Here is a 27,458-nt window from a genome sequence, read left to right on the forward strand (position 1 = left end):
CAGATACTTCACATTGGATTTTCAGTCTTTTAGAGGCAAAATTTCGCATTTGTTTAAATTTAATTTAAGCTCTGAAGTCTTTGAAAATGTTTTAATGAATTTGAGAAATTGGGAAATTTTCTTCAGGTTATTTAAGAAGATGGCTGTCAGCTAAGTGCAAGGCAAATGTCAACAGGCCACATGGCAACAACTTAACCATGCACCATTAGACTTTCCCTTAGTCTATTGTGTTCCAAGTCTCCTTAAATGCCCCATTTCTAAAACACTTAGACTTTACTAAGACATGTAATTGTGTCAAAGATTATTGTGCGATTAAAATGTCACATTAATAAGTTTTATTTGTGTGCCGGACTGCAGCGGTAGCAGCAGTCTGGCTGCTGCTTGGCCTTTTAGTGTCTGTTGAAAGAAGAAGAGAAAATCAAATGAGCTTTTCATGTTGTAACAGCCAATGTAAATACACTGTAAAACATTTGAGTAGCATTTAGTTGTGTCTACTATCTCCTACTCTTATAGTCATATAAATTTAGCGTGTTTTAGATTTTGAACCTAAATCTGTGAGTTTGTGAAAGATAAGCTTACATTAGTAAGTTGTGTTAACTTTTTAGTAATTTTCTTAAACCTCCAAGAGTTGAATTAACTAGAGTTTTTAGGTTAACACTTAAAAAACTGAAAGAAGAGATAGAGTGGAACTATTTCCCAGAATTCCCAGATTTTGGCCCACGTGACAAAAGGTTTCAACACCCCTGCACTAGAGTCTTGAGGGCCACATAAATAGTTGCCATGGACCAACTATAGGTTGGATTTGGCCCACGGGTTTGAGTTTGACACGTGTCACAGAAGGTTAGGGGTAATTTTCAAAAATGTACATTTGTGTAAATAATATTTGGCCATAAAAATCAGATTATTAATTATAAAGTCCAAATTTGTGTCCAAAATATAAATGCCAAATTCCAAATTTAATACTGATGTAAGAATTATGAAAATCCTCCCAAAATTTAGATGTATAACTACAAGAAAAGAATAAATAAATTTCTACATCAGATTTACAAAAAGAACAATCATTTTAGTCTTAAGTATTCTTTACATGGATAGATATTATTTAATATTGTAAAATGAACTTCTTTACATAAAAGAAGGACATTTTAAGTATCTGCATCTAATTTGCTCACATACATTTTTAAAATTATATTATTGGAAATTTCTAAGTAATAAGTCGGATAAATGAGTCTTGATAGACTTCCCATTTTTGAAAGTAATATTCTTTCAAACATCGAGAGGTCTCTTTGTAGCCATGTGTTTAAAATAGTTTTATTTTTTAATAAATTATTCTCTATGTTAGAGGAAAAGTTACAGTTTTCGAAACAGTGACCCCTAGATATTTCACCTCATTTTTTAAAGGTATTCCATAAAAAGATGTTATAATGTGAGCATGTAGAGCCATAAGTTCACAATTATGTAAATTTAGATGAAACCCTGAAGCCTTTGAGAACATTGAGACATTTAAAGCTTTAGGTATTATATTCCTGGTTTTTAAGGTCAGCTTATAACTGATTGACTTCCGCCTATGTCACATTGTATCTTTCAAGATATTAATTCACTCAGAGCTTCACATTTATAGCATGTAAATAAAGTCCACTTACCTGATATGTTAATATCTATCTGAAAAATAACTTCTATAATTTTTAACGCCTAAATATGACTGAAAGCATTTCGGAAGCTATAATAATTTATATGAAGAAGCTCTATGTATTTAAATTATACGCCTTTATTTTGAAATTACAAACCGGATGAAGATAGTTGGCTAGAGTTCACTTGACCGTCAAAGAGCTCGTGCGTTGCCCTTGACTGTCATAGACCCACGTGACTTTTAGCTAATAGGAAGCTAACAGCTAGCTAGCTAGTCCAGGTGGTTGAGGAGAGCCCGGGGCAGAGAAACTGTCCTGAAGTCGTTTAGTTTACTTTTTAACCATCGGCTGCGTTGGGACAAGATGTCCGCCAACTGTAAGTCCCTCCTGCCTCTACTCCAGCGGTGTGTCGCAGTTAGACAGCTGCCTGTAACGGCAGCCATCAAAACAAGAAGCAGCGTGCTGTCCCGCGCCTGGTGGAACCAAAATCAGCAGCGAGCATGGATTTCTGATACAACCACGGTCCGTCACCTCCAGCCCGGCCTGAGAATCATTCAGCACCGGTTCTGCACGAAGGTCAGGCCCGTAATTCCTCCTGGAAACGCAGGGAGTCGGTCTGTGGAGTCAGTTTCTCTCTGAAAATAAAGATAATTTGTCAGTAAAGCATCATAAATCAGCTCCGAATTTTGTATTTAAATTGATCATATTCTTAACATCTGGTCGCTTTTTAGCTGTGCTCAGTGGAGATGCGAGTCGTTTGACTAAGGGAAAGTCAATCGTTGGGATCAATCATTATGAGACAGAGAATGGGGCTTGATTATTGCTGTCATAGTAACAGTGCTTCATTCAATATCCAACAGTTTGACTTTTCAAAGAGTTTTCAATATAGTCTAAATATACAAAGGTATCAGTTTTGTATAATAATAAAGACATTAACAAGTTTGCGTTTTCAGTTAAAACACTCAGTCCTGGCTAAAATCTTCTAAAGTTGAGGAGTTTCTATTGTTTTTTTGTTTTAATGCAACAAAAAAATTTTTTCAAAAAATTTAATTTGTGTCTTCCAGGCTGGGTCGCCATGTGAAGAGGACTACCCTCCTCTGCCAGACTACCAGACCAATTCGCAGCCACAAACCAAAGAGGTTTACCTGGTGCAGGTGAAGGGTCTCCTCTGGTCCTGCACGGCGCAGGACCTGCTGCAGTTCTTCTCAGGTAACCAGCTTTAGAAATGCTGAAACTTGTGTAAAGTGTCAACATATTTCATTAATATCTGAAAATTCCTGGAAAGGAGGAATATGGTGATATTATTGAGAAGTGTCGCAATCTGGGCTGAAACGATTAATTGTGATTAATAGATTAATCGTTAACTGGAGTATTCATACTCAAAAAAGGCCATTTGCTGTAACAACAACTCATTCAGAGCAGTAATAAAGACAAAACTATAAAAAACAAATACAGTTTGCATTTAAGACAAAAGAATTGTGGCTTTATTTATTTTCCATTATATTTAGAATTCCTGATTTCACTTTTTGAACCATTTGAACGGGTTGTTCCAGTTTATTTTAGGTAGTCAACCTATTGCTTTTGTCAGTTATTATTTATTTTATAGCATTGGCTGATATACTCCTAAATGCACTGACTGAAAAAAATTAAAGTTGTTTTTACATGTTTGACCAAGAAGGTGAAGCTACTGGTGCATTTAAGTGTGCTGTACTGGTGCAAAGTTAGCAGATAAATTTGTAATTAAGTACATTTATGTCTGTGTTTTTTATTGGGTTTTTAAAAAGTCAATTCAGCTGTTTTTCTGTGTCATGTGATGCTAAGCTTCAGATATTGGTATTGGTATCAGAGGTGAAAAAAGAAGATTGGTGCACCCGTAGTGAAAAAATTGAACTGTGCTTCAGACTGCAGGATCCGTGATGGGGAGAACGGGATCCACCTGCCTCTGGACCGGCTGGGAAGGCCGTCGGGACGCGCCTTCATCGAGATGGAGCATGAGGAAGACGTCAGAAAGGCTCTGGAGAAGCACAGGCAGTACCTCGGCCCACGCTACGTTGAAGGTCTGTTTCTCTGCTCAGGGACAGAAAACCTGCTAAGCCTGGGGGTCAAGGCGCTAGCATAGCGCGGTCCACCAGCGGCCCATCGTGTTTTTGTTGTTAAGAAACGTTAAAAGTTGACAGGAATCTGGGGGATTTGACGGGGTTATTATGCAGTATTTACAATGCTTAAACACCAACTATATAGTCTTAAAAAAGGCAACGCAATGAAATACAATTAAAATAAACAATACGACTGTCTCACTTCAATAAAATCCTAATGAAGTAATCAGCCGGTGGATCTAAGTAACGCTAGTCACATTAAAAAGTAAATAAATAAATAAAAATATTATTGAAAATGGACAATGATGAGTCAGCATATTTGTTTGCTTAACTAAATATTCTTATAAATTAAAGGATTTATTGTATTTTCTAGATCCTCTCATTTTATTTAGTAATGTCTGTAGCTTGGTGCAGGATTTTGATCTGCTGGTTCAAAGTAGGAATTCAATGATGTGAAAATATCCAATGTTAATGTTGCTGTTATGGCTGATTATTGATATTCACCAATATTATGGATTTCACTACCGTTTCTGCACTTTTGGAAAATAAAATACCAGAAACAGATGGCAACAAGATAAAAATAAATATCGGCTGTTCATATCGGCCCAGCTTTATTTATCGGACTGATGCCAATATGTTAAAAAATGTCTAATATTTTACGATATTGGTGTTAGAGTTGCTATATTTTGCATCCTCAGTTCAAATGGTTCAACTTGTCTAATGTAAACCTAGCTTAACTCGTCTTTGTGTATATAAAATAAAAGAATCTTGTTTAAACTTTCAGTCTGGTGGGGGGAAAGTAAAGCCTGGCGGTCTGTCAGGCTAATGATCCACTGGGGAAAATCCTCCTGGAAGTTGATATTTAAATTTCTGGATGTTTTCTGTTGATTCTTTATTATAGCTGAGGGATATATTTGATTTAATTTAACAGAGTGGGTATAAAGTGTATAAACTCCTGATAAAATTGCAGATGTTTGTGATGCTAAAACTTTTAATGTTTATAGGTTAATAGGTTTTGAGTTAGTCTTTAAAAAAAATCAAAACGGGAGGAAAAGATACAAAAGTGAAATGATTTCCAAGACAAGCTTTAAAAGTTCAAAGAAAACATTGAACAGTGCCGTCTTTGCAAAAAGGCGTGACAGTAACATTAGATTCTGTTGAAACAAAATTATCCCTCTTTACGGCTGTAAAATGATTGAAAGGGTCTCCATTTTATTTGAAGAAAGATGGGAGTTTCTGTTGCGTTTTCAGTGTATGAGGTGACAAACAGCGACGCTGAGGAGATCCTGCAGAAATCAACTGAGCCGCGGAGTGAAGACGACGCGGTGCTGCTCAGAGGGCTGCCCTTCTCCTGCAACGAGGACGACGTCGCTCGCTTCTTCTCAGGTGAAGAATTTATTCAGAGACCTTAAAAATGAACCAGAGGATCAACAGGGCTGAAATTCCTCCATCCAGGATTTGCACCGGTCTAGCTAGGCTAGGATTGAATCGATTAATTAAATTATTTGCAATTAATTGTGATTAATCGTGATTATTTGCGATTAATTGATTATAAAATAATGATCATCAACCGATTTAGTAATGGATGCTGAAAGAACAACATTCTCAGAGCAGTAATTAATCAAAAAATATAAATATTTAGCATTTAAGATAAAAACAACGAAACCTTCGTCTGTGATTGTGTTTTACCCCAACTCTTCAAAGAGGATAGTTTTAGTTTCACCTAGTTAAAATTGTGTAAAAAAAAAAAAAAAAATCTAATCTAAAGCACTTTAAAAAAAAACAAAAACTTTTCAAACTTACATTTCCTTGTGTTTCTTTAAAATTTCTGAGTTTTTTCTGGCAATTTTGTGACTTTTGGAGCTCAGAAATTTTATTTTATTTTCTAGAAAATGTAAAAATGTTTGGCAGAAATTTTATTTATTTATTTTTTTTTTTAATCTACTTAAGCCCTAATACACTGTTGTAGTTAAGTGATAGTGTTTTTAACTTTTAGGGACCATTTTCTCTAAAAAAAAAAAAATATATATATATAAAAAATAAAAATTTCTCATTGCCCCCATGAGAATATGGCAGCCATGTTTCTTTTACATATCTATCAGTCCAAAATGGGTTTTTATGCTTTGTGCGCAACACGAATTTGACGTTAGTTTTTTTGTTTTGTTGACGTAGGTTTCAATATAGCTGAGGACGGGATCACCATGGTTACCAACTCCAGGGGGAGAAACTCTGGACAAGCGTACGTACAGTTTTCCTCTCAGCAGGAAGCCAAGAGAGCTCTGCAGAAAGACAGAGAGCTTATTGGACACAGGTAAGGCTCTGCAGCTGCCGGTCCAGTTACTGGTCCGGTTACTGGTCCAGTTGCTGGTTCGGTTTTTGTCGCGTAAGTATTCCTCTTGCCGACAAAAAGATGTAAAAGTGTCGGTTTTATTGCGACTGTTTCTGCAGATACATCGAGGTGTTTCCCAGCAGTAGGAAAGAAGTCCAGACCGCCTTGAGGAAAATGAGGACGATTCCAAATCCAAATCCGCCCCAGTATGCAAACTGGAGACCAGTTCCTGACTCCCAGCCCAACTACAGAGCTGGTGACTGAATTCAGTTCATTCTTTTTGAGAATCATAGTGGCAGCAAGTTAGAGCAGCTCTACTAAGTCAATTCGGACTTGTTCCGTTTCTAGACTTTTTGTTTGTCACTTCTTTGGTTAATGTTATCACTATGATGTGTTACCGTGGCAACAAAGTGTTGTTTTTTTACAACTGGAAGCAACTGATTAGCATTTCAAAAGCTCAAATAATACTTGAACTATGAAAAGGAGGTTTTCACAGAGCAGGGAGATACTGAAGAGATTTAGTGTCAAAGAGAATAATTTTTTTTCCAAATTTTTGCTTTTCTCATAATTTTTACTTTTTTCTCAGAATTCTCTTTTCTAAAAATTCTCACCTTTTTTTCCAAAATGTTGACTTTAATCTCAGAATTCTGACTTTTTTTCTCAGAACTCTGACATTAAAGTCAGATTTAATCTTTATTCGTAGAGAAAGGAGAAAGTTTAAATAATTTCTTTCAACGGCCATAATGAGGCAGAATAATAATAATAATAATGATAATAATTGACTCGGTCGTCTCTCTTCTGCTTTCTAACCATGCTAGAAGGTAGAGATTTAAAGAGGAGGAGCAAAAGCAAAGGAAGTGGATTAGAAGTGCTTTCCAACTACTGACAGGCTACGTTTACGTGCCAATAATCTAAAGCATTATATCTGTGACCCAGAATTAGAATTTGATTTATTATTTAGCACCACATTTAAACATCAGTTCACAAATTAATTCTAAGTTATTTGTGCCACTTCAGCATCCCACCAGATGTCGCATGCGCCGACGCATTACATCCATGTGCGAGGGCTTCCCTTCCACGTCACTGGAGAAGACATCGTGAAGGTACGGCCCAGGAAACAGGAAGTAGTAGCGTTACGTTGCCCGTTTGACCCGACAGAACCTCAGCGTTTCTGCTCCTCCTCCTGCAGTTCTTCTCACCCCTGGTCGTGTCGAAGATCCTGGTGGAGTTCGGACCCAGCGGGCGGCCAAGCGGCGAGGCCGACGTCTTCTTCCGCTGCCACAGGGACGCGCTGGACGCCATGTCTAGGGACCGCATGAACATGGGTAGGAGCTTCGCCGCTGGTAGAACAGCAACAAGGCTATCATAGCTAACTGGAACTAGCGCAATAATGGAAATTGGAATAAATAAAAACATGTCTGTTAACTGAAATAAATAAAAATGGTAATTAATGGCGAAAAACTGTAATCACTAACTATATTGTGCATTTATAATCAAAATCTAAGATGTAATTTCCTTTGTTTCACGACTATAACCAAAGATTCAGTGAGTGGATGGGGAAAAACGATTTGGAACTGGAACTATGTCGCGCGATTATAAAACAAACGCATACTGAAATTATAGATACATCCTTCATTTTTGTGTTTATTAATCTATTTATTAGATTTTCAAACTGATGTTAAATTGATTTTCTTTTCTCCCATCCAAGAAGTATGTGTCAAATTGCGGTACTCCACAATCATCCTGGCGCCGCTTACGCTAGTTTGCAAAATGGCGACAGGAAAAGTTGGTTGTTCAACAATAATTGAATACATTTTTTGAAAATGATACTTTCTGTTTAGTATTCATTACCCAAACAATGTAAACATAATTACAACACAATACTTTGACCCTTTTTTTAATTCTCCATCTAAAAATTAACCAAAGTCCAAAATCCATACTGCAATAACTAATAAAACTGAACAATATTTAACTAATAAAAACTAGCAAACACACTAAAAATTCACTGAAATTCACTGAAATAGACAAGCAAAAAGCCACAACGAAATAAAACTAAACTACAACGAAAAACCCAAAATTCTAATCCTGGTTTGCAGCTTATTCCAATTATTTATTTTTGAAACTCAAAAATGTATTTCAGACATGAGAAAAACAGAAACAAACATATGAACAAATGAATAAATAAAAACAAATTAAAGCAGGAATCAAAATAGTCCAACCAAGAGTAATGTCAACATTAAAATGTCTGAAAAGGACATGCATATGTAATTCTTTTTTTTTTTTTTTTAACTGCTATTTTCCTGTTGATTTTTCGTAACTTGTCTCTTGAACAAATAACCAAAGCCTTCTGAAAATATGCATTAGATACATATGTATATTTTCAGTCAAAACAAAACATAAATAAGTGAACAAATGATCTGAAATTTTTTAAGTTTGGTGTTTTTTTTAAATTTTCCTAGGCTAAAGTTTATCCGGTTGATGCCAAAATGTCTCTTTAAATTTTCATTTTTTTTCAGGGCAAAGATACATCGAGTTGTTCCTGAACTCTGTGCCAGATTCTTGACTGACGGTGAGAAAATCCAGAAGTTTTATGTTTCTCTACAGAAGAAGAAATCCTCAAGTGTTTCAGCTGTAAAGTTCAATAAAGTTCCTTCTTGGAAGATTTTTCTAAACAACCCAATTCTGGCAATATGCAGTATGGAACAACAATAATGTCTACATTCTGTTTGCCATGCTATATTCACTGTAAATGTAAAATAATCAACCTCTAAACTAACACTGACTGAATATATTTTTTAGGTGAATGTCGACACTCAGCCTTGGAGTTAATAATCAAGATCATCATATTTATTCTTTAAACAATAAAATATGAAAAAATAAACATTCCTGGTGTCAAAGAAATGTGAGCTTAATTTGAATGTATAATTGTGCTGAGAAACTGTTAAACATCATCAAACAGTTTTTTATTTTAAAATTGCACATTTTAAAATTTTATTTTACTTTGTGATAGAAGATTTTTAGCTTCCAAAGATGGGAAATACATTGAAGCGCAGAATCTTTTCTGCTATAGCGACTTATGAAAGTTGTTATAACATGATTTATATCTTGTTGAAACCAGAATATGTTCTAGTTTAAAGGAGAAATGTCGTGGGATGTTTTGATAGTCGAAGGTAACTCTTTATGCTTTTTTATAAAGTCATATTCTGTCAGAAGAACATATTTTTATATCTCAAATTTATTTCTGAGCTCTGGCAGTTAAACGCTTTTTCATTTCTTGATTAAAATATTTTCTGGAATATTATGGTGGAGAGTAAAAGGTGCTAAATCAAAAATAAATGAATAACTTATAAAATAATTACTTAATGGTAATTAATTTCTTTAAACTGGAAATAAATACAAAAATAAGTTCTTCAGTATAAATTGATGTACCTCAAATGTTTATTTCGTTTTAAAAACTATATATAATTTCATTATTTACTTAATTATTTCATGTTGCTGTACTGTCAACTTCACCCATTAAACTCAGTGGGCGGGATTAGGACAGACTCTTACATCTTGACTCTTGAGGCCGATATGTTCGCTAGAATGAGCACAAATAACTTTAAAAAGATAATTCAATTATTACAATTTATTTACTAAAACTTTGGGTGAAGAATTCCACCCTCTATTTCTCTAGTTTGGACTGAAATATCTGTAAAGGCCCCAACATACTCGGGCGTACTGGACCATTCCATGGTCCTCCGCGGACTGAAGTGTGCCGCGTACGTTGAGACCGTTAGCCGCTGTTAGCTAGTGGGCGGAGCTAACATTGACCATCATGTGACCTGTGGCAGCTTCTTCCATGCTATTAGTGATATATCAGACCAAACTAGAAATATATAGGCTCGAGTTGGTCACCCGGAGTTAGTAGTAAATACATTACAACAATTTTAAGTTATTTTACCTTTCTAGAGAAAATATTGACATCAGAGTCAAAATCCGAAAAGGTTATCTTCGCTCACTATTTGAAGCAGCCAATCACACATCAGGGTCTCTTCAAAAGCAGCCAATCACACGTCATGGTCTCTTCACAAGCAGCCAATCACACGTCAGGGTCTCTTCAAAAGCAGCCAATCACATGTCATGGTCTCTTCACAAGCAGCCAATCACACGTCATGGTCTCTTCAGAAGCAGCCAATCACACGTCATGGTCTCTTCAGAAGCAGCCAATCACACGTCAGGGTCTCTTCAGAAGCAGCCAATCACACATCAGGGTATCTTCAGAAGCAGCCAATCACACATCAGGGTATCTTCAGAAGCAGCCAATCACACGTCAGGGTCTCTTCAGAAGCCCACCCACTGAGTTTGATGGGTGAAGTTGACAGTTTAAATTAATTCATGATGTACGTCAGGACAGGAAATTAACATTAAATAATAAAATAATTACACATTGATTTTGAAATGACATCAGAACATCAAGTATTTTCAACTTTTATTATTTTATAAGTTATTGTAATTTGTCACTCTCCATACATTAGCCCTGTTTAATGAAGTTAGCTGGATTTCATGGGTTTCACTTTGTTGTACAAGATGAAAAATAATGCAACAGTACAGTAATAATTGGATACCAGTTTATTATTTACCTTTAAAGCAGCTTCAGCTCACATGTACATTTGCAATAACACAATAAACCAAATGCTAAATTCCTGCTGGCTCATTTAGATTGCTCCATCTAGCATATTTACTTGTCAATGCACTTTGGTTTGGTGACAGCTGAAAAAAAGCCAGTAAGGAATAAATTCTAAAAAAGGAGATGTTTATAACCATAAACTCAGATCTCCCGCCTAACTTAACCCTGTTCCAGTTAGCAACATAAGCTCGTGGTTGACATGTTTTTCTGTATTTATGTTTTCAAACCCTAAAAATCACTTTCACTTCAACAATACTGTAGGTGACGGATTTAATGAAGCCCAGACGGAGGTACTAACCATTTATTACCTCTGCTTTTACCATGTTTTATTCAGACAGCAGCCATTTTGGTAGAGTATACCTTTATATTATAAAACACACTATTATTCCTTGCATTAGCAGATGTAGCACCTACAATGTACCAGTCATCATAAGTATGTGGGCCCCATAAGGATTTGTGGGCGTTACCTGGACAATGGGAGCCAATGCAGTGCGTCTCATAATGGCGAAACCAGATGGAGTGTCTTATGAATGTCTTTCTTTGTTCTGAATTTGGTACTAGGATAGTTATAACTGTGTGCCCACATGGGTCACAGATCAAACCTATAAGAACCCATATGGTGTCCATTATTTAACCCATGTGAATGATAGTTAATGTTAATATGAATTTTATTAACTTGATTAGTTAAATGTCAAAATGAAATCTGGTGTTGGCATAAGAAATATCAAGAAAACCATGGAGTCGGACTAGTCAGCTTCTAGGTGTCTATGAAGATCCTTTTTGGGTCATAATTTGGTATTTGGTTAAAATCAAACGCCCAAATGGGCCCCACACCAAACCTATATAAACATTTAATCTGGAGTCATTGCCAAACCATTTGACAAGGCCAAGTGGTGCCCATTATTTAACCATTTTTTGTCCATGTGGGCCCTATATGTGATATATTCATGAGGAAAACCATTGAGTTGGACTAATTGGTTTTACGTGTATTGGCTCGATGATAGAGAACCCTATAAAGGTCTTTTTGGGTCTCACATCAAATCTAGATGAGCATTTAATCTGGCGTCATAGTGCAACCATTGCACATGTAGGATCCATTATTTAACCAATGTTTTGTCCTTATGAGCTCCATATGTGGACTAATCGGCTTCTACGTGCTGGTTTGGTGAAACAGCTAACAAGGCAGTTAACTGGAATCTATCTCCACTTTATGCTAAGATTTGCTGCGCTTATGGGCTAACCCTAGCCACCAAATACTAAATATTGCATAAAAATACATATAAGGCTAATGCAATTTCTCAAAATAAGGAGAAATGAGAAGCATGTGGCCACTTTTTTCACGTTTAAAATAAACATTTTAGGCCAAATTTGTTTCCATTCTCATAACGGATTGTCCCCACTTGGCACCAGCGGAAATCTGATGCAGAGACCAAAACTGTGAAACTGTGATCTGCTATCAACACTACAAAAAGCAAAGCAGAAGCTCAAAATACAAGCATAACATCCAGTTTCTCCATTTTTATTAATTAAAAACATAAATATCTGTTGAAATATGCAGCAATATATATTTTTATATTAAGAAACAATGAGAGAGATTATATAAATGTATTTTAAATCCAGTTTGGTGCCTTTGTCAGCTACGCTGCAGCCGATTTTCCCTCAAGTTGAAGTGGAAGTGACCAGCAATACCAAATAAAGGTGTTACTGGTTGGAAACCTGCATGGCAAACATTTGAATGTTTAAAAAAAATACACCCCAGAGAGGATCTTTCATGACATTTTGAGGGGGAAAGTGCTTCCTGCAGTGCCGGTTTTTTCGGTCTTAATGCCTCTGATTGTTCTGCGAGTTCATGTTGGCGCCGACGAGTACTGCTGCAGCAACTGCGAGTAGCAGGACGCGCACACCGTCTCCGGGAGGATGGAGGAAGGCAGCGGCAGCTCATGAGAGACGCAGCTCTCGCAGAAAAAGTTTAAGCAGTTCTTGCATTGTTTCTAGGAGAGAAAGGAAAGAAAGCTGCCACATTTAGCTTGAAAAATACATTAAAAATAAAAAAGATTGATTAAAATTGTAGCTGCTAAATATGAACTGGAAGATGTATTTTTTCTCACTTCTTATTTGCAGTCTTTATACTATCAATAGCATGCAGGGATTTTAGCTGATTTCTGTTTTTGGTCCCGGACGGTCTCCTGCAGTTTGTACCTTTGTCCTCAAGAGGGAGTCGTCCTGTTTACACAGGTTGCAAACGTAAGGCTGGGGGCCCTCAGGGAGCTTCTCTTCCTGAAGCAACACCAAACAGAAAGGTTTCCGTTTAAATGAATTCTGGATATTTGAGTCTCAAATCTGATTTTAGTCTCAGAATGTCAGGATTAAATTCAGAATAGTTATTTTTTCAGAAGCCTTAATCCTAATTCCTCCATAGATCTCATAAAAGCCTCACCTGCTCATCCTCAGTATGTGACGAGCTTAAAAAAGGAGACATAAGTCAGAAAAAATGAGTTAAATTTTCTTTAATATTAAAAACAGAGAGTGTAGATCTGTAGACTCACAGACTGGAGCTCAGACTGGTTTTCTCCTCCAGTTCTCCCAGTGGCTGGGCCGTCTTGGTTGGTGTGGATTGTGAAAGAAGCTGTTGTGGAAGGAAAAACTTGAGATTTCTGTCATCTCCTGGTGGGACTGTTGACGTTTTGGACTCACCTTTGGAGGACTCTCTGGATGCTTGATCTTCCTCGGAGCAGAAGCTCTGGCTGCGGCGCTCAGATTTTGCTTCTGCTCTCGTTCTCTCCTCAGCTCCTGCTCCAGACCAAATCTGAAACAGAAAACTGGATCTAAATACAGACTAAAAAAAACAACGACAACCGTTTGCTTAGCATTGATGGTAATCGAGAATTTTAGATGATTAGAGTACAGATGTAAATTTGGTTTGTGGATCTTGAAGGGAGAGGCTTGTGTGGAAGAGGATTAGAGCCAGAGGGATGGAAAAAATTTGGTTTTAATCTCAAAATTCTGACTTTTTTCTTAAAATTCTGGTTTTAATCTAAAAAATTGTATTTTAATCTCAAAACCCTGAGATTAAAAACGAAATTCTAACTCATCTCAAAATTCTGGCATTAATATTTGAGTTCTGATTTTAATCACACAAATGTGATTTTAATCTCAGAATTCTAAGATTAAGGACAAAATGCTGGCTTTAATCTCAAAACATTTGCTATAATCTCAAAATTGACTAATCTCAGAATTCCCACTGATACTTTAATCTCAGAATTCTGATGTTAATCTGAAAATTTTGACTTTAATCTCGGAAAAAATTCAGAATTCTGAGAATAAAATCAGAATTTTTTTTCAGTGCCTCTAGTCCTGTTCTGTAAAACAGTTCATCTTGGTTTACATCTAAAGATTCATGTTTATGTATCGCTGTTGGTCGTGGAGTTCCTCAGTGCTCAGTGCTTGGACCAGAACTCTTCACACAGATTCAGTCAAAAGTTATGGACCATTTAAACCATTTCAGAACCTAAAGAACTTTTAATAAAAAAAAAAAAACACAAAAAAAACCCTTTTATATTCACCTTTGTCTGCGCAGCTGCTCCACCTCCGCCTGCAGACCCTCAATTTTGTCTCCAAAGTCCTGCTTGAAGAGCCGGTTGGCCTCTAAGGCCAGATCCCTCTCCCTCTCGGCCTGTTTGCATCTGAATGTGGGGTGATCGGGTTAAAACAAACTCATGGCGAAACAAAAATGAAGAGGAGATGCAACTAAAATTAAACAGAGAGACGGGAAGAGGAGAACTAAAGCCTGAAAACAGAGAGGAAGAAGCAGGCTGCGTTTTGTTCAATCTTTTATTTCCCTAGTGGTTACTACAGTTTACAGCAATGTTATGTTCACACACAGTTCAAAATTAATTCATTTTGCTCTTTTTCTATTGTCATGTTGACCCTTGACCCTTGCATGCAGCTCACTGAATGAAAGCAAAACCTGTCAGATATCAGAAAAACATCAGTTTCTCTCTCCGTTTCCGCCAAAAAGAATAAAAAAATAATAATCCAAGAACATCAGAGTTCTTTGGAATAAAACTACAACCAAGCAAATATCCGGGTCTGCTGACACACTCATCCTCCATCAGTCCATCAGCTCTTTGAAACACGGCGGCGTTCACTTGCCAAAAAATAAACGGTTAACGCAGAGCTGTGAAGAAGTCGGACGCTGCAAACACGTCTGCTGGGGGCGCTATAATGAAAGCCGGAGAGCCACTGCAGGGAAGATGTGGGGTTTTAAATCATCAACAACAAACGAGCGTCGTACAGAAAAGGTAACATCCTAGTTTGGTTATGTCTATAGTAGGCAGGGTTGCATTTTTGGACGCATGTTTCTGAGAGAGCTGCTACTGCTGCTGCAGCAGCTTCCCTGCTGCGGCGCTCAGGGTTCTGGCCTGCTTCACCAAGTCTTTATCGCTGAGTTAGGAAGTGAAGGGAGGAAGAAATGGATAAAAAAAATATAAAATGGAAATGGAGAGAGAAGGAAGCGAGAGGTTTGAGTAGGTGGAAGATTCAGAGGAGGAACGCATCCTGTGGGAAACGTCCAGGTGTTCTCACCTGTTCTCCAGCTGGTTCACGGTGCCAGACATCTGGCTGATTTTCTCCTCCAGCCGAGCGATGGCTTCACTTTTCTGTTTCGAGCTCAAATCTGCGCTCTGAGGAAGATCCGACAGTCACATGGTGTGGGAACGTAAACGATTATTCTGAACATTTAGAAAATGTTGCTCCTATGAAGTAGCAACACAAAATCTTACAAAGTATTTTCAGTCTAGTTTGTAGTGCAAATATCTTAATACAAACAAAACAAACTTAGAAGTAACTTCACAGCAACATATAGAAACTATTTTTAAGTCAATATTTCCTTAATATTGGTGAAAACGTTCTAGTTCAGTTGGTGGATTATTTCACTTATTAGATGGTAAAAATGTCTTGTTATAAGTGAAATACTCTGCCAGTGAACAGAGTATTAAACAAGCTGAGATGTATGGTTGTATAATTGCTAATCAGACGTTTTTTTTGTGAGTTGGGGGCGTGGCCAGCAGCAACCTGTTTGGATTTAAAGTGACAGAGGCCCTAAAACAGCTCATTCTGAAAGGAGATCAAGATACACTAATCTCAAAAAAGTTTTAAACGTTTTGTAACGCCCCTAGACCGATCCTACCCTCTTCAAGGAAGCATAATAGGTCACCTTTAATGACTGGAGTCCCCCCTCTGTTCCTCTCACTGTATAAAAATAAATGTTCACACAGATTTTTCCGGACGCAGCCTGACCTGTGACTTGTGGCTGAGCTGTTGGTTGATGGCACGAAGGTCTTCCAGCTGCTGCCGGAGCTCCACCAGAGCGTCCTGCTTCTCACAGATGTCCTTCTCCAGCATCTTCATGGACAGCTCCATCTCCTGCTTCATCCCGATCTGCACCTCCAGCTCCCGCTCCACGTCCTGCAGATCGGCTTCAACGTCAGATGCACAAACCAGACTCACCCAAAACTTTATACACAGTTCCCACAAGTCTGAACCGGAAGTGACCCGCGCCGTCTTGGTAGGCAAGTACAGCGCACAACAAAATGGCTGCTGTTGGGACCGATCCGTATAAAATGGAGAATAAAAAGACGATGCGGACAAGCTGCTTCCGACGACATAGTTCACTAGTGAACATGAAGAAAACATGGAGGAGGAGCTTCGCCTGAAATCCATGACCACATACAATCACAGTTTAAATGGATTTGTAGATTTGTAAAGGATGTATGAGCTCTGTATATGAATAACAAGGTTCTGGCAGAGTAAGTACATGTAGTAAACATGTAGGCTAGATGTCCATCTTAGCTTAGATAAAAGCTACGTTAGTAAAGCTAACTTTGCTAGTTCTGCAGTAAGTGCTACAGTAAATATCCCTGACATTTATCTTAGTATTACACAAAGGGGAATAGAGTACTGAAATATAATATCGAGTAACAGCTGTAAAGTACTTATACTGTTTGTAAATTATACAGGAACGAGGTGAGAGGTGGTTCTAAGCTTGTGGCTTGTTTACTGTTGTCATAGCAACTGTGACGACAATTAGTTACGCATACCTACCAAGATGGCTGTCAGCTACAACGTTCCCGGAAGTGTGATGTCAGATGTGAATGATGTATTTGAAATATTTTTACTGTTCTAACAGCAACAGAAAGGGTGAAAGTTTAAAAGCAAAAGAAACGCACCAGTCGAAGCTGAGTTTCCTCTCTGAGCTGCTTCCGGGTTTCACCCAGCACCTGTCCGTCCGCTGACGACGCCTGGCGAAAACAGGAATTTATTTATTTTTCCCAACTCTTGTGATTGTGATCTTGCACTATTGCCCTGATTCCTATTAAAACCTGAGAAAAAGTTTGAGCAATTTTTACGGAATTGATTTACTGATGATGGGTGAGAAATGATCAGAGAAAATTGATCGACTGATTGGTGGATCAGAGCTACTAATAATTATTATTCATGAGGAATAAATGTGTTCACCTTCCTGGACTCCTGCTGAAATGAGCTCTCTTCCTTTACTCTCTCCACATCCTCTTGTAAAGTGATGATCCTGTTGTTTGCCACTGCAAGCTGCGAAGACACACAGACACAACAAACTGTTACATTTTTTAAAAAAAAGATTTTTTTTCACTCTGCAGCTGAAACAATAAGGCTGAACTTTCACCTCTTCCGTTAGCTTTGTGTTGGACTTTTCCAGAGCGTCTACTTTGGCCTGGAGGTTATTTACCGATGCACTGTAAATAGAAACAATCAGGAAACAGAGTGGTGTGAGCCGTGAAGCCTAATAGAGCAACGCGATCAGTTTATCCGGGCTAACCTCAAGTGTCTGTTCAGCTCTTCAACGTAATTCTTCTGATCGAGGATCGCAGTGATCTGACCGTCACTGGAAGGAGGTAAAAACAGCGATTTAATCGATGTGAAGATGATAAGAAAGCAGCAACTTCCGATTAGATATTGATTGCTATTAAGCTCACATCAGAACCCCGTTTTAAAAATTCTCCACTATCCCTTTAAAACATCAACAATGGTTAAAATGTATCAGCAATCATTGTTCTGGTTACGGTCATTAAAATTTCCAGGAAAGGTCAGAAGTTTACGTATAATCACCATGAAGAGGGTTATAATAATTTTGGGTTTTTCATTATAGTTTAGTTTTATATCATTTTTTGTTTTCGATAACAGATTTGAACTATTTCCACACCAGATAATGTTAATAAATGAAAACAACTAAGTTTGAATTTATTGTCAGTTCTCTCTAATCTACAGAAAACCTGAAGGTCATAGGTCAGGCAGCGACACTCACCCCTCTGCACTCTTGCTGCTGTGTCCTCCATCTTTCAGGTACATGGAGAAGTCGATGACGCCGACCTGGACGTGTGGCGCAAAAAGAAAGAAAGGTTCAATTCCCAAAGTCAAAAAAAGCAAAGAACACATCCTAACAACAGTTTCTCTCCTGTTTCGAAGGTTTCTTGTTATATTGGCAGCCTCAACGTTTTATGTTTTTTTCTATATTTTATTTTTTTAAATGTTTTTCTTCTGTATAGCACTTTGATCTTCTGTATATTTCCAAAAGTACTTTATAAATAAAATTAAATTAGCTTGGAAAAGCAACATTGTGATTTTAAATCTTTGAAATAAAAAAAATAGAAACTGGAACAGCTGGATAGAAACAGCTGTGTCGTCAGATTTAGGGGCGTACCAGAAACACGCAAATACAAAGGTTCCGGCTCAAGACATTTGTATGTAAAAAAATAATAATTTAACAAGCTAAAATCTATGCATTTAATCAAAATTAACACGGAAAAGCCCCAAGCCTGGAAAAAAGCACTGAAAATAATTTTTGGTAACACTTCATTTGACGCGTTGTGAATAAGACTGTCATGACATCGTCATAAACATGACATAACACCTGTCATGAACATGAGTAAGTCTTCATGAATATTTATGACTGTTGTCATAAAGTGTTATTTGATAAATTATGACACATTTATTACAAAGTTGACATTATTCAAAATGTCTTTGTTATGACAACTTGACATTAACCAAGAAATTATGATCTGACATAAATTTGTTATAAAAGTATTACTGATTACACTTTAGCTTTAATAACATAAAGCTACACAATTTTTAAAGTTTAATCAGTAATAAGTGTCAAATAAAGTGTTACCTAATTTTTTTGCGTTCCACAAATATAATAAAGGAGTCATAGATCTCCAACTGTGCTTTAAATAATCTCTCATTAAACTGGTCAATCCAGGAAATTATTGAATGCCAACCCAATTCTTTAGAAAGAGGAACCTTTAAATGTTATTTCACGCAGTATATTGCAAAAAACACAAAATCGTACCAAATATTTTTGGTCTAATTTCTAGAGCAAATATCTAAGCACCGTTAAAATAAGACAAAACTAACTTATAAGGAACATTTAAGCAAGATATAGGAACTTGTTTTAAGCCAATAATTCCCTAATGTTGATGAAAAACTATTAGTTCAGTTGGCAGATTATTTCACTTATAAACAGACATTTTACAAGTGAAATTATCTGATTATGGAACAATCAGATAAAAAAGAACATTTTTCATGAATATTAAGGAATTGTTTACTTAAAACAAGCTCCTATATCTTGCTGAAAAGTTACCTTTGAATTAGTTTTGTCTTATTTTAACTGTATTAAGATATTTGCACTAGAAACTGGACCAAATATACTTAGTAAGCTTTTATTTTACCAAATAAAATACAAACATCTCCAGTTGTATACAAGCAGCAATACAGCAATACTAGCCACACATTCACTGGACATGTGTGTAAGCTGCAGGAACCCCGCTGTAATGGCGCCCTGGGTGATGTGCCGTTACACTCGTAGCAAAATTAGGAACAGGGTGAAATAAGGAAGCGTGAAAGTTTATGTAAATACTGTAGCAGCCCCAAATTAGAAAGAGGTTTGTACTCTGAGAGGTTTCACTTCACTGTTTAAAAATATTTCTTTAGAAATCTGAAGTGAAACTGCGTCCCTCCGAGTCAACAGGCTGTCGGATTAGAAAAGTGACATCAGATTCTTCAGCGGTTTTGAGTTACTGAAGCTTCACTGTGGGACATTTCAATGTAAAGAACTGACAACACACGGTGATGTGCGTAAAGTAAAGTAATTTTGGTTTCTTAAGTTTGGTTTGTGCCATTCTACTCTAATCTTTTATGAGTTTCAGCAGCTGTAAGGTGAAGCGGAGGCTAATCGACCTGCGAGTCCAAGTCCTCCCCCTTCATGCACAGATTGGCGTCGATGACGTTCAGGCCGACGAGCAGCCCGGCGATGACGGCGCCCTCCTCCTCCATCATCAGGGCGTTTGGCTCGTAAAACTCACTGCAAGGCACAAACAAGAGGCAATTTTAGAAAAAGATATTTCTCATGCAAACATTGTAAGAAACTCCACAGAATAAAAACAAAACTACTGTCATCAAGTCTTCAAAGAAAAGATTAGGGACACTGAAAAAATGTAAAATGTAGATTCTGTGTCAATTTATATCAAATAAATCCAATAAAGTAAATAGCCAAAGATTTTCAGGTGTGTCAATTATGTAATTAATATATGAAAATGTTCACATAATAGATTCTTCTTTTGTTATCTGATTTGTAAAGACACACTTTATACACACAAAATGTTTCCCAAATTAGATTAGATTTGAGTTTTGCATAAATAATTTAAACAATTCTCATTCTGAGATTAAAGTCAGAATTCTGAGAAAGAAATATTCTGAGAAAAGTCGGTATTTTGAAAAAGAAAATCAGAATTGTGAATGAGAATCGTGAAGATTTAAAAAAAAGCACAAAGAAAGAAAGTTACATTTCTGAGATCAGTCTGAATTATTATTAAAAAATGTCAGAAATCTTGAGAAAAAAATTCAGAATTCTGGGATTAGTTTGAATTCTGAGAAAATAAATCAGAATTCAGGGTTTAAATTCAAAATTCAGAAAAAAAGTCAGAATTGAGAAACAAGTCTGAATTCTGAGATTAAAGTCAAAATGTTTTTTTTTTCTTTTCTGAAGGTCATAAAATGAGAAAAACAAAAACTTAGAGGAAAACCAATCAAGACGACCTAAAACGATCACAAGCCAGCCAGACTGCTCTGAGTGGAAAACAAAGCTTGATTGAAGGATCCATTTCCTGACAGCTGGCTGCAGGATGTGACAACATGACCCCACCTCAGCAGGTCCTTCCTGTTGATGATGGTCTTCATGTAGTCTGAGAGCTTCTTCTGCATCAGGGCCAGGCGCAGCCAGGCCCGGCCTCTTCCCAACGGGGTTCTGGGGTCAGACACACAGACATTGGGTTTTATGCTTCGGTTCATCAGCTGATCGTCAGGGTCTGATTGGAACCAGCAAACAGACTCACCTTAACCCAGGCAGGTCTTTCACGCTGGCAGTGATCTCTCCGGCCTCAGGGGTCAGCTTCTCCACCAGCTCCAGGGGCCCCCAGAACGACTTGTTCTGCCCCAGGAACGTCTTCTTACCTGGTGACCGACCCACAGCGTCAGTTCATTCAGCCTTTAGCTTCCCTTTACATGGTTATGACGACAATACCTACTTTTTAGTCCGTGTTTAAGGCAGTGCTCCATGACGACAAAGAACTGCTGGAGCGGCGCGTAGTCGGAGTCCAGCGTGCGTCCAAGGTTGAGCGCCGACTCGATCAGACCCTTGATGCTCAGCTTGGCCATGTTCATCAAGTTGAGCCTTTCAATGGCAATCGGGTCTTTGGGATCTAAAATGGAGAAAGAAAAAATAATAGGCAGAATTGAGAAAGAAAAGTCAGAATTCTGAGAAAAACATTCAGAATTTAGAGGAAAAAAGTCAGAATTCTGAGATTAACGTTAGAATTCTGAGATAAATGTCAGAATTATGAGAAAATAGAATTCTGGGATTAGTCTGAAATCTGAGAAAATATGTCAGAGTTGACAAAAAAAGTGAGAATTCAAAGAAAAAAAATCAGAATTTTGGGGAAAAAAGTCAAAATTCTGAGAAAACTGGAACTCTCTTTTCAATTTGACCACATACATTTCTGTTTTAAAGTAATTTTATTATATTCCAACTGTTTTTCTCAGTATTGTTCCATCTAGTTTGACCCGTTTTGAATCAATTATTCATATCAGCACTTCACAGTGAAATACTTGTAGTGCCGTTTATTGTTGTTCAGTCATGTCACAATTGTTTGTGGTATTAAAGATTTATAAACTGTTTACGTCATTACATTTACTTTGGACTAAATCATGAAAGCACACTGATATTAACATCCAGGATGTAGGAAAACCCAGTGGTATATGTCCAGATTTACTCTGTCTCAGTTAATAAAGCAGCTTACAAACAAGAATTCAAGAGAAAAAAAACCAATTACCACAAAAAAATGCAAGAAATTCGTCCATTGCTGTTTATAGATGTCGCTTGTGCATCAGATTTATGGATGTACCAGAAACATGCAAATACAAAGGTTCCAATGAGATTAATTGTGTTAAAATATTTAATTTTTAAAGTCCCGGCCCTGACTAAGAACCTGTAAATTACACACACTGCTAAAAGTTGTTCACATTATCTCTGCTGGGCTATATTTGAGTGTGTAAGAGTTTCATAAATAAATCTAAAGTGTAGCCGTGTTGAATCTGAACTGCCCGTTTCTGCGTAGCAAAGTTCAGTTAATAAAATTTATTGGTGGTTTTACAGAAACATGAGACGATCTGCTGACAGCTCATTCTGAGACACGGTCACAAGTTTAAAATCAGGTGACACAGATCTGGTCACTTAGGTTGAATTATAACACCAATGTGAACAGCTGTGCTTAAAATGCACTGAACAATCCCTGTTAAAATGCAAAAGCATCAATTGTTGGTGTCGCTCCACCATTCTGCAGATTTTTCATTTATCCTCTTAAGCCTTTTTACACAATATTAGAAATATATTAGAAGATGCAAATAAACATTTTAAATTCCATTTTTAAAATAAGAAAATAAAAAATGTATTACCTAAAATGCAATAACATCATTACTCTGGGGAATGTTTGATCATTGGTAGCAAAGGATGCAGCTGAAGCTAAAAAAAATAACATCAACATGAGGAAAGCTCAGTCCTTCTGCTTCACTTATTATCAATACATCACAGGGCTGATCTGATGACTAATTTTGATTAATTGATTAATAATTGTTTAGCAAAAGGTGCAATTTCTTTACCGGATTTGAACCAGGCGCAGCTAAATCTGACACAAGTTCTGTGTAGAACATATCTATAGACAAAAGTTTTGTTTTTTTATCTTAAATGCTAAATGGATTTACATTTTTATGCAGTCTTGGCTTTACTATTGCTGGGAGTGTGTTGTTTTTTCAGAAAATTGTCTTTTTGTGAGTACATATACTCTAGTTAACAATTAATCAATTACTAAATTAGTTGACAGTTATTTCAAATAATTGATTAATCACAATTAATCATTTTAGCCCTAAATGATTGACCTGTTTTGTATTTTATCACCTTCCAAAAATAAAGGTGCAAGTTATTTTTTTCCTAAAGTGATTTATGCAACAACAACAAAAAAAATCACCACATGTTTATTACCAAAAGATAATTGATGATTTAAGCAAAAAACAAAAACAAAAATCACCTTTGTCAAAAAATGACATAGGCCATTATTTTAATAAGATGATAATTTGGTATTTATAACGTTTGGTGTCATGTTTTGCCAAAAGATCTGCATTTAAAATGGTCTGCCCAGAGGAAGTTGGTCCTGCTTTGTTTTTATTCTGGACAACGATGGCAGCACTTCCTGGTGGCGTCATCCTGCTGTGTAACGCTCAGGAAGCCCATGATGACACAGCTCAAACACGCAGCGTCTCCGCTCTTTGTGAAAACGCCACGCCCTGGCGGAGGGCTGGGGAGTAATCAGCAGGAGCCCGTCCGCCTCGTTACCTTCGTGGTCCAGCTCAGGGTCCGGCGTGAGCGAGATGTCGTTGAGCTCGCGCAGGCAGAGCCACTCGCCGTCGACGGAGACGCGAAAGTTGCAGAGATAGATGGTCTCCCGTGCGGCCTGGGTGATCTTGTCTGTGGTGGGGGTCGGGGTCTCGCTCTGAGGCGTCAGGTCCGACATGATGACTCAGCGATCGCCGGGCCAAAAAACACGGCAGCGGCGAGGAGAAAAGGAGAAAGGAAAACGGCCTTTGTTCCAGAGAGGATGAAGACCGAGAGAAAGAGAGGAGGCGATGAAGAGGCAGGTGTCGGGGGGGAGAGCTGCTCCTCTTCCTCTTTAGGTCTGCATCCTCCCCTCCTCTTCGATACAACTGGATGAAATAAGCTGCTGTCTGGAGAGGGGCCTCCGCTCTTCCTCCTTCTCCTCTTCAGCCTCTGATTCTCCCTTCTGTGCAGACCGGCCGTTTAAAATGCAACAGAGCACAGTGTGGTGAAAAAAAAACACACCATTACAAAACAAACAAACAAAAAAATCCCAGCCCCTCTGCCAGTCAGCTCAGCATCGGCCGTCTCTGATTGGGCTGCCTGTGCACCGCAGTGACTCCAGTAGGTGGGTGTAGACCAAGATGGCCGACAGCGGTGCTGGGCACGGCGACACGCTCGTCATGTGAGCAGATGGTGCATGCGTAAAGAAAGAGAGGAGAGCAGGGGAGACGGGGGTCTCTGGAGCAACAAAGCAATGCTAATGATTCAGCTGAGCATTAACAGCCGCCTGTCGTCGTGGCAACGCAATTACAGAACCGGCTGCAGCGGAGAGCAGCAGGGTTCATTAGTCTACAACGAATTACATTTCATAACCGATGCTCGTAATACATGTTTTATGATGTATGACAGCGTATTGAGGCGTCTGTAGATAGAAAAAAAAAAAAAGAGTAGATACCTGCCGAAAAAAATAATCTGAAATTTAGAGATTAAAAGATTTTCTAGAAAAAAAAACTTGGAAATTTCTGTGCTTCAAAAGTAAAAATTTTTTTTTTAAATGCTTGAAAAACTCTGAAATTTTGAGATTTATTGCAGAAATTTTCTAAAATTAACCTTGGACATATCTGACCTAGAAAAGTCAAAGAATATGCTAGAAAAAACTGACAATATTTTAGATAAATCTCGGAAAATTTCTTTTAAAAAAAGTGGGAAATTGCTTGGATTGAAGTCAAATATTTGCAATCAAACATTCAAAAATTTTGATATTGATCTCAGAAATCTTCCAGAAATCTTCTAGAAAAGAAAAACAGTTTTGAGCTCCAAGTGTTGCTGAAAAAAAAAACCCTCAATCAAAACAAATGATCCCGACCCCCAAAAGTCTGCTTTTGAGATCAGATGTCTGACTAAATGTATCTTGAGTAGGGACAAGACTTTAACGCTTTAATCTTGATTAACTATTTAAATAGATTTTGACATGTTAACATTTTTTTATTGATGGTTCTGCCCATGACCTCTGTATTTCTGCTACACTTGTAAATCTGATGTACAAGCAACATCTGCAAACTGCAGCAATGGACGACAAAACTGCTTCTCTTGGCCCACAGGGTGTTAAAACAATCTGATGAGACACAGGAAAACACTAATGCTGTTTTCAAGTTGTGCTAATAGGAGTTAGCCTATCAGAGAAGCTATTCAAGCCTAAAATAGCATCTGAATGCTAAACATGTAACAGCAGCACAGACGCTAACGCTAATGTCAGCGCTGACGTTTCTAAAGAAAAAATATCTGAAATTTTTAGATCAATCTCAGAAATCTATTAAAAAACAATTAATTTTCTGAGTGTAAGAAGTCAAAAAATTACTTGAAAAAACTCAGAAATCTTGGGATTAATTTCAGAAATTTTTGAGAAAAAAAAAAGGAAATTTCTGAGTTACAAAAATTTCCGACTTTTGGGCATTTTCTCAGTTGAGTAGTATTGTAAAACTACTAAATAACATTATGATTTAAAATGGACATAGAGCCACAGAAAACTCATTTTGTTCAGAGTTAAGACCTTTACAGAGTCAATTGGACCTGGTTCTGATCAGAATACAACACAGGTGAGTAGAGAACCCAAAAATTGTACTCTAGTAGGAGTAGCACAACTTCAACACATTTTTACTCAAGTAAAAGTAAAAAGTAGCCGTTCAAGAAATTACTCAAGTAAGAGTAAAAAAGTGTTGTTAAAAAAGTCTACTCAAGTACTGAGTAATAATAATATGATAATGATAATTATCAATCATTTAATATTTAAAAATTACATCGTCAGACTGACAAAAATATAAAGTTAAGTGGAAATGTTGGTATTTTAATGACAAAAATGATAATAATTCATATCAGTAACATGAAATGACAAAGTCAGGCAAAAGAACATTTTTCCAAATCAGTTATTACCAATAAAAAACTTATGAGACTTTAACAAACACTGCAGATGTGTGTCTGTGTCTGGTGAATTTTTGGTTAAAACATGTTTTTCATTCAGTGGTAGAAAATCCAAAATTTTACTCAAGTAAGGGTAACAATACTTCATAATGAAATTACTCAAGTAAAAAATACAGCACTATAAAAATACTCCTAAAGTACACTTAAAGTACAGTTTTGTTTTTTTAAAAAGGGTTACTCAAGTAAATGTAACTAGCTACAACCCAACTGTGTAATACAATAAAGTATAACAAGAAATGTAGTAAATTGGGCCGGCTGTTTGGAGTTGGGCGGGTTTTACGTTGTGTTTGGGACTGAAACTGTCAGATCTGGCAACCCTGACTAAAAAAAATAATTAAAACTGAATCAAGAGGTGGTTCATATTATTAATAACACAATAATAATATGTTATTCTTTCCATTTGAATCGAACATTTTTGAAAATGCTAGAGGAAAATGTCTTCAACTGTGCATCTTTGAGAGTCACTTAATCATCATAAAGGACGTGATTTATCCGCCTGTGACTCAGTTCCAATATTAGCAACGTCTCATGTTTGTTTAGGGAAGTGAGGTGACGTCGGGTCACAACAGAGGAGCTCATGCTACCTACGGCTCCACTCTGGAGCTTTAATAAAGTTTTTAAGCACTCACTTCTTCGCTTTGAGTCGATTCTTTCGATCCTGAAGTCATACTGCCGAAGCGGTGCTGGTGAAACGGGCGCTGCCTTCCCAAACTTCACGTTGGACGAGTTCAGAGCTTCCTTGAAGTAAATCACCGAGGTCGGGGACAGAGTCTCGTCGTCCGGACTCTCAACAACATGTCCGTTTTCATCCGAGGAGTTCTGTCTGCTCGTCCCAGAACTTTGTGAGACCTCTGCAGCTGACTGCGGAGGCAAATCTCCCGTCGGCTGACCCCGCTCCGCCATCCTCTGCGTTCGGTCAGACCCTCTTCATGTGACCGGCGGCTGGGCTGTCCGTCTGCGGTTGTCAGTGAATCATTCACCCGCCGCGGTTAGCTAAGCAATCGATAACTCTATCAATCGGTGTGCTCTTAGAAGCTCCACAGTAATCATTCCACCTTCCGTCCTGTTCTCCAGAACCTCCTCCTGACCCGGAAACAGCTGTGTGTTGGCATTTTGGTCAAATCTGCAAATTTTCGCGAGACTTTCCTCTCTTCCGCTGGTTGCCGCCACTTTGAGGTTTTTTTTGAGACAGCGCATGCGCAAAGAGAATCAGCAGTTTAATATTTCAGGTCTTCTAAAGTATTTTTTGGTCAGGGGTAAGGTTTGGGGTAAGAAATGAGGGGTTAGAGTTATATTTAGTTTT

The 27,458-nt window shown here is 37.5% G+C and overlaps 2 protein-coding genes across 7 annotated transcripts; one reads left to right on the forward strand and one right to left on the reverse strand.

The window, feature by feature from the left end:
• The first annotated feature begins 1,804 nt into the window (after positions 1 to 1,804).
• Positions 1,805 to 16,082, forward strand: LOC102235518 (heterogeneous nuclear ribonucleoprotein H2-like). Of its 3 annotated transcripts, none has more exons than XM_023343587.1 (10): positions 1,805 to 2,201; positions 2,690 to 2,834; positions 3,527 to 3,682; positions 4,973 to 5,107; positions 5,894 to 6,032; positions 6,170 to 6,306; positions 7,068 to 7,153; positions 7,240 to 7,375; positions 8,567 to 8,619; positions 15,996 to 16,082. In XM_023343587.1, exons 1-9 carry the CDS (start codon positions 1,989 to 1,991, stop codon positions 8,611 to 8,613), a joined length of 1,194 nt encoding a protein of 397 aa, XP_023199355.1. In that variant the 5' UTR covers positions 1,805 to 1,988; the 3' UTR covers positions 8,614 to 8,619; positions 15,996 to 16,082. The 3 variants fall into 3 exon arrangements, with proteins under 3 accessions (XP_023199355.1, XP_023199354.1, XP_005813408.1); XM_023343586.1 differs by lacking the exon at positions 15,996 to 16,082 and adding an exon at positions 8,850 to 9,374; XM_005813351.3 differs by lacking the exon at positions 15,996 to 16,082 and having other exon boundaries at positions 8,567 to 8,931.
• rufy3 (RUN and FYVE domain containing 3) lies at positions 10,647 to 27,305 on the reverse strand. Of its 4 annotated transcripts, none has more exons than XM_023343575.1 (18): positions 26,785 to 27,305; positions 21,336 to 21,509; positions 21,144 to 21,261; positions 20,954 to 21,055; positions 19,990 to 20,113; positions 18,059 to 18,123; positions 17,573 to 17,638; positions 17,420 to 17,489; positions 17,236 to 17,325; positions 16,947 to 17,018; positions 16,018 to 16,185; positions 15,304 to 15,401; positions 14,283 to 14,402; positions 13,414 to 13,525; positions 13,266 to 13,345; positions 13,157 to 13,181; positions 12,919 to 12,996; positions 10,647 to 12,710 (listed from the first exon to the last, which is right to left on the reverse strand). In XM_023343575.1, the coding sequence occupies exons 1-18, from the start codon at positions 27,056 to 27,058 to the stop codon at positions 12,567 to 12,569; spliced, it is 1,980 nt and encodes a 659-aa protein (XP_023199343.1). In that variant the 5' UTR covers positions 27,059 to 27,305; the 3' UTR covers positions 10,647 to 12,566. The 4 variants fall into 4 exon arrangements, with proteins under 4 accessions (XP_023199343.1, XP_023199344.1, XP_014329718.1 ...); XM_023343576.1 differs by lacking the exon at positions 26,785 to 27,305 and adding an exon at positions 23,696 to 24,514; XM_014474232.2 differs by lacking the exons at positions 10,647 to 12,710; positions 12,919 to 12,996; positions 13,157 to 13,181; ... (1 more) ...; positions 13,414 to 13,525; positions 14,283 to 14,402 and adding an exon at positions 14,537 to 15,162 and having other exon boundaries at positions 26,785 to 27,299.
• Between the last annotated feature and the right edge of the window lie 153 nt (positions 27,306 to 27,458).

This window comes from Xiphophorus maculatus, chromosome 12 (genome assembly GCF_002775205.1).
Source record: "Xiphophorus maculatus strain JP 163 A chromosome 12, X_maculatus-5.0-male, whole genome shotgun sequence".
NCBI classification, from domain to species: domain Eukaryota; kingdom Metazoa; phylum Chordata; class Actinopteri; order Cyprinodontiformes; family Poeciliidae; genus Xiphophorus; species Xiphophorus maculatus.

Bases quoted from the DNA above. Each gene is read 5' to 3' on its own strand.
- LOC102235518 (XM_023343587.1), top strand. From the start codon at position 1,989: ATGTCCGCCAACTGTAAGTCCCTCCTGCCTCTACTCCAGCGGTGTGTC. The intron at 5,108-5,893 runs GTGAAGAATTTA...TTGTTGACGTAG, and splicing joins CGTCGCTCGCTTCTTCTCAG to GTTTCAATATAGCTGAGGAC. The intron at 7,154-7,239 runs GTACGGCCCAGG...CTCCTCCTGCAG, and splicing joins CTGGAGAAGACATCGTGAAG to TTCTTCTCACCCCTGGTCGT.
- rufy3 (XM_023343575.1), bottom strand. From the start codon at position 27,058: ATGGCGGAGCGGGGTCAGCCGACGGGAGATTTGCCTCCGCAGTCAGCT. The intron at 21,510-26,784 runs GTGAGTGCTTAA...TCTCCATTTTAG, and splicing joins AATCGACTCAAAGCGAAGAA to ATCCCAAAGACCCGATTGCC. The intron at 12,711-12,918 runs GTACAAACTGCA...TTTCTCTCCTAG, and splicing joins ACTCCCTCTTGAGGACAAAG to AAACAATGCAAGAACTGCTT.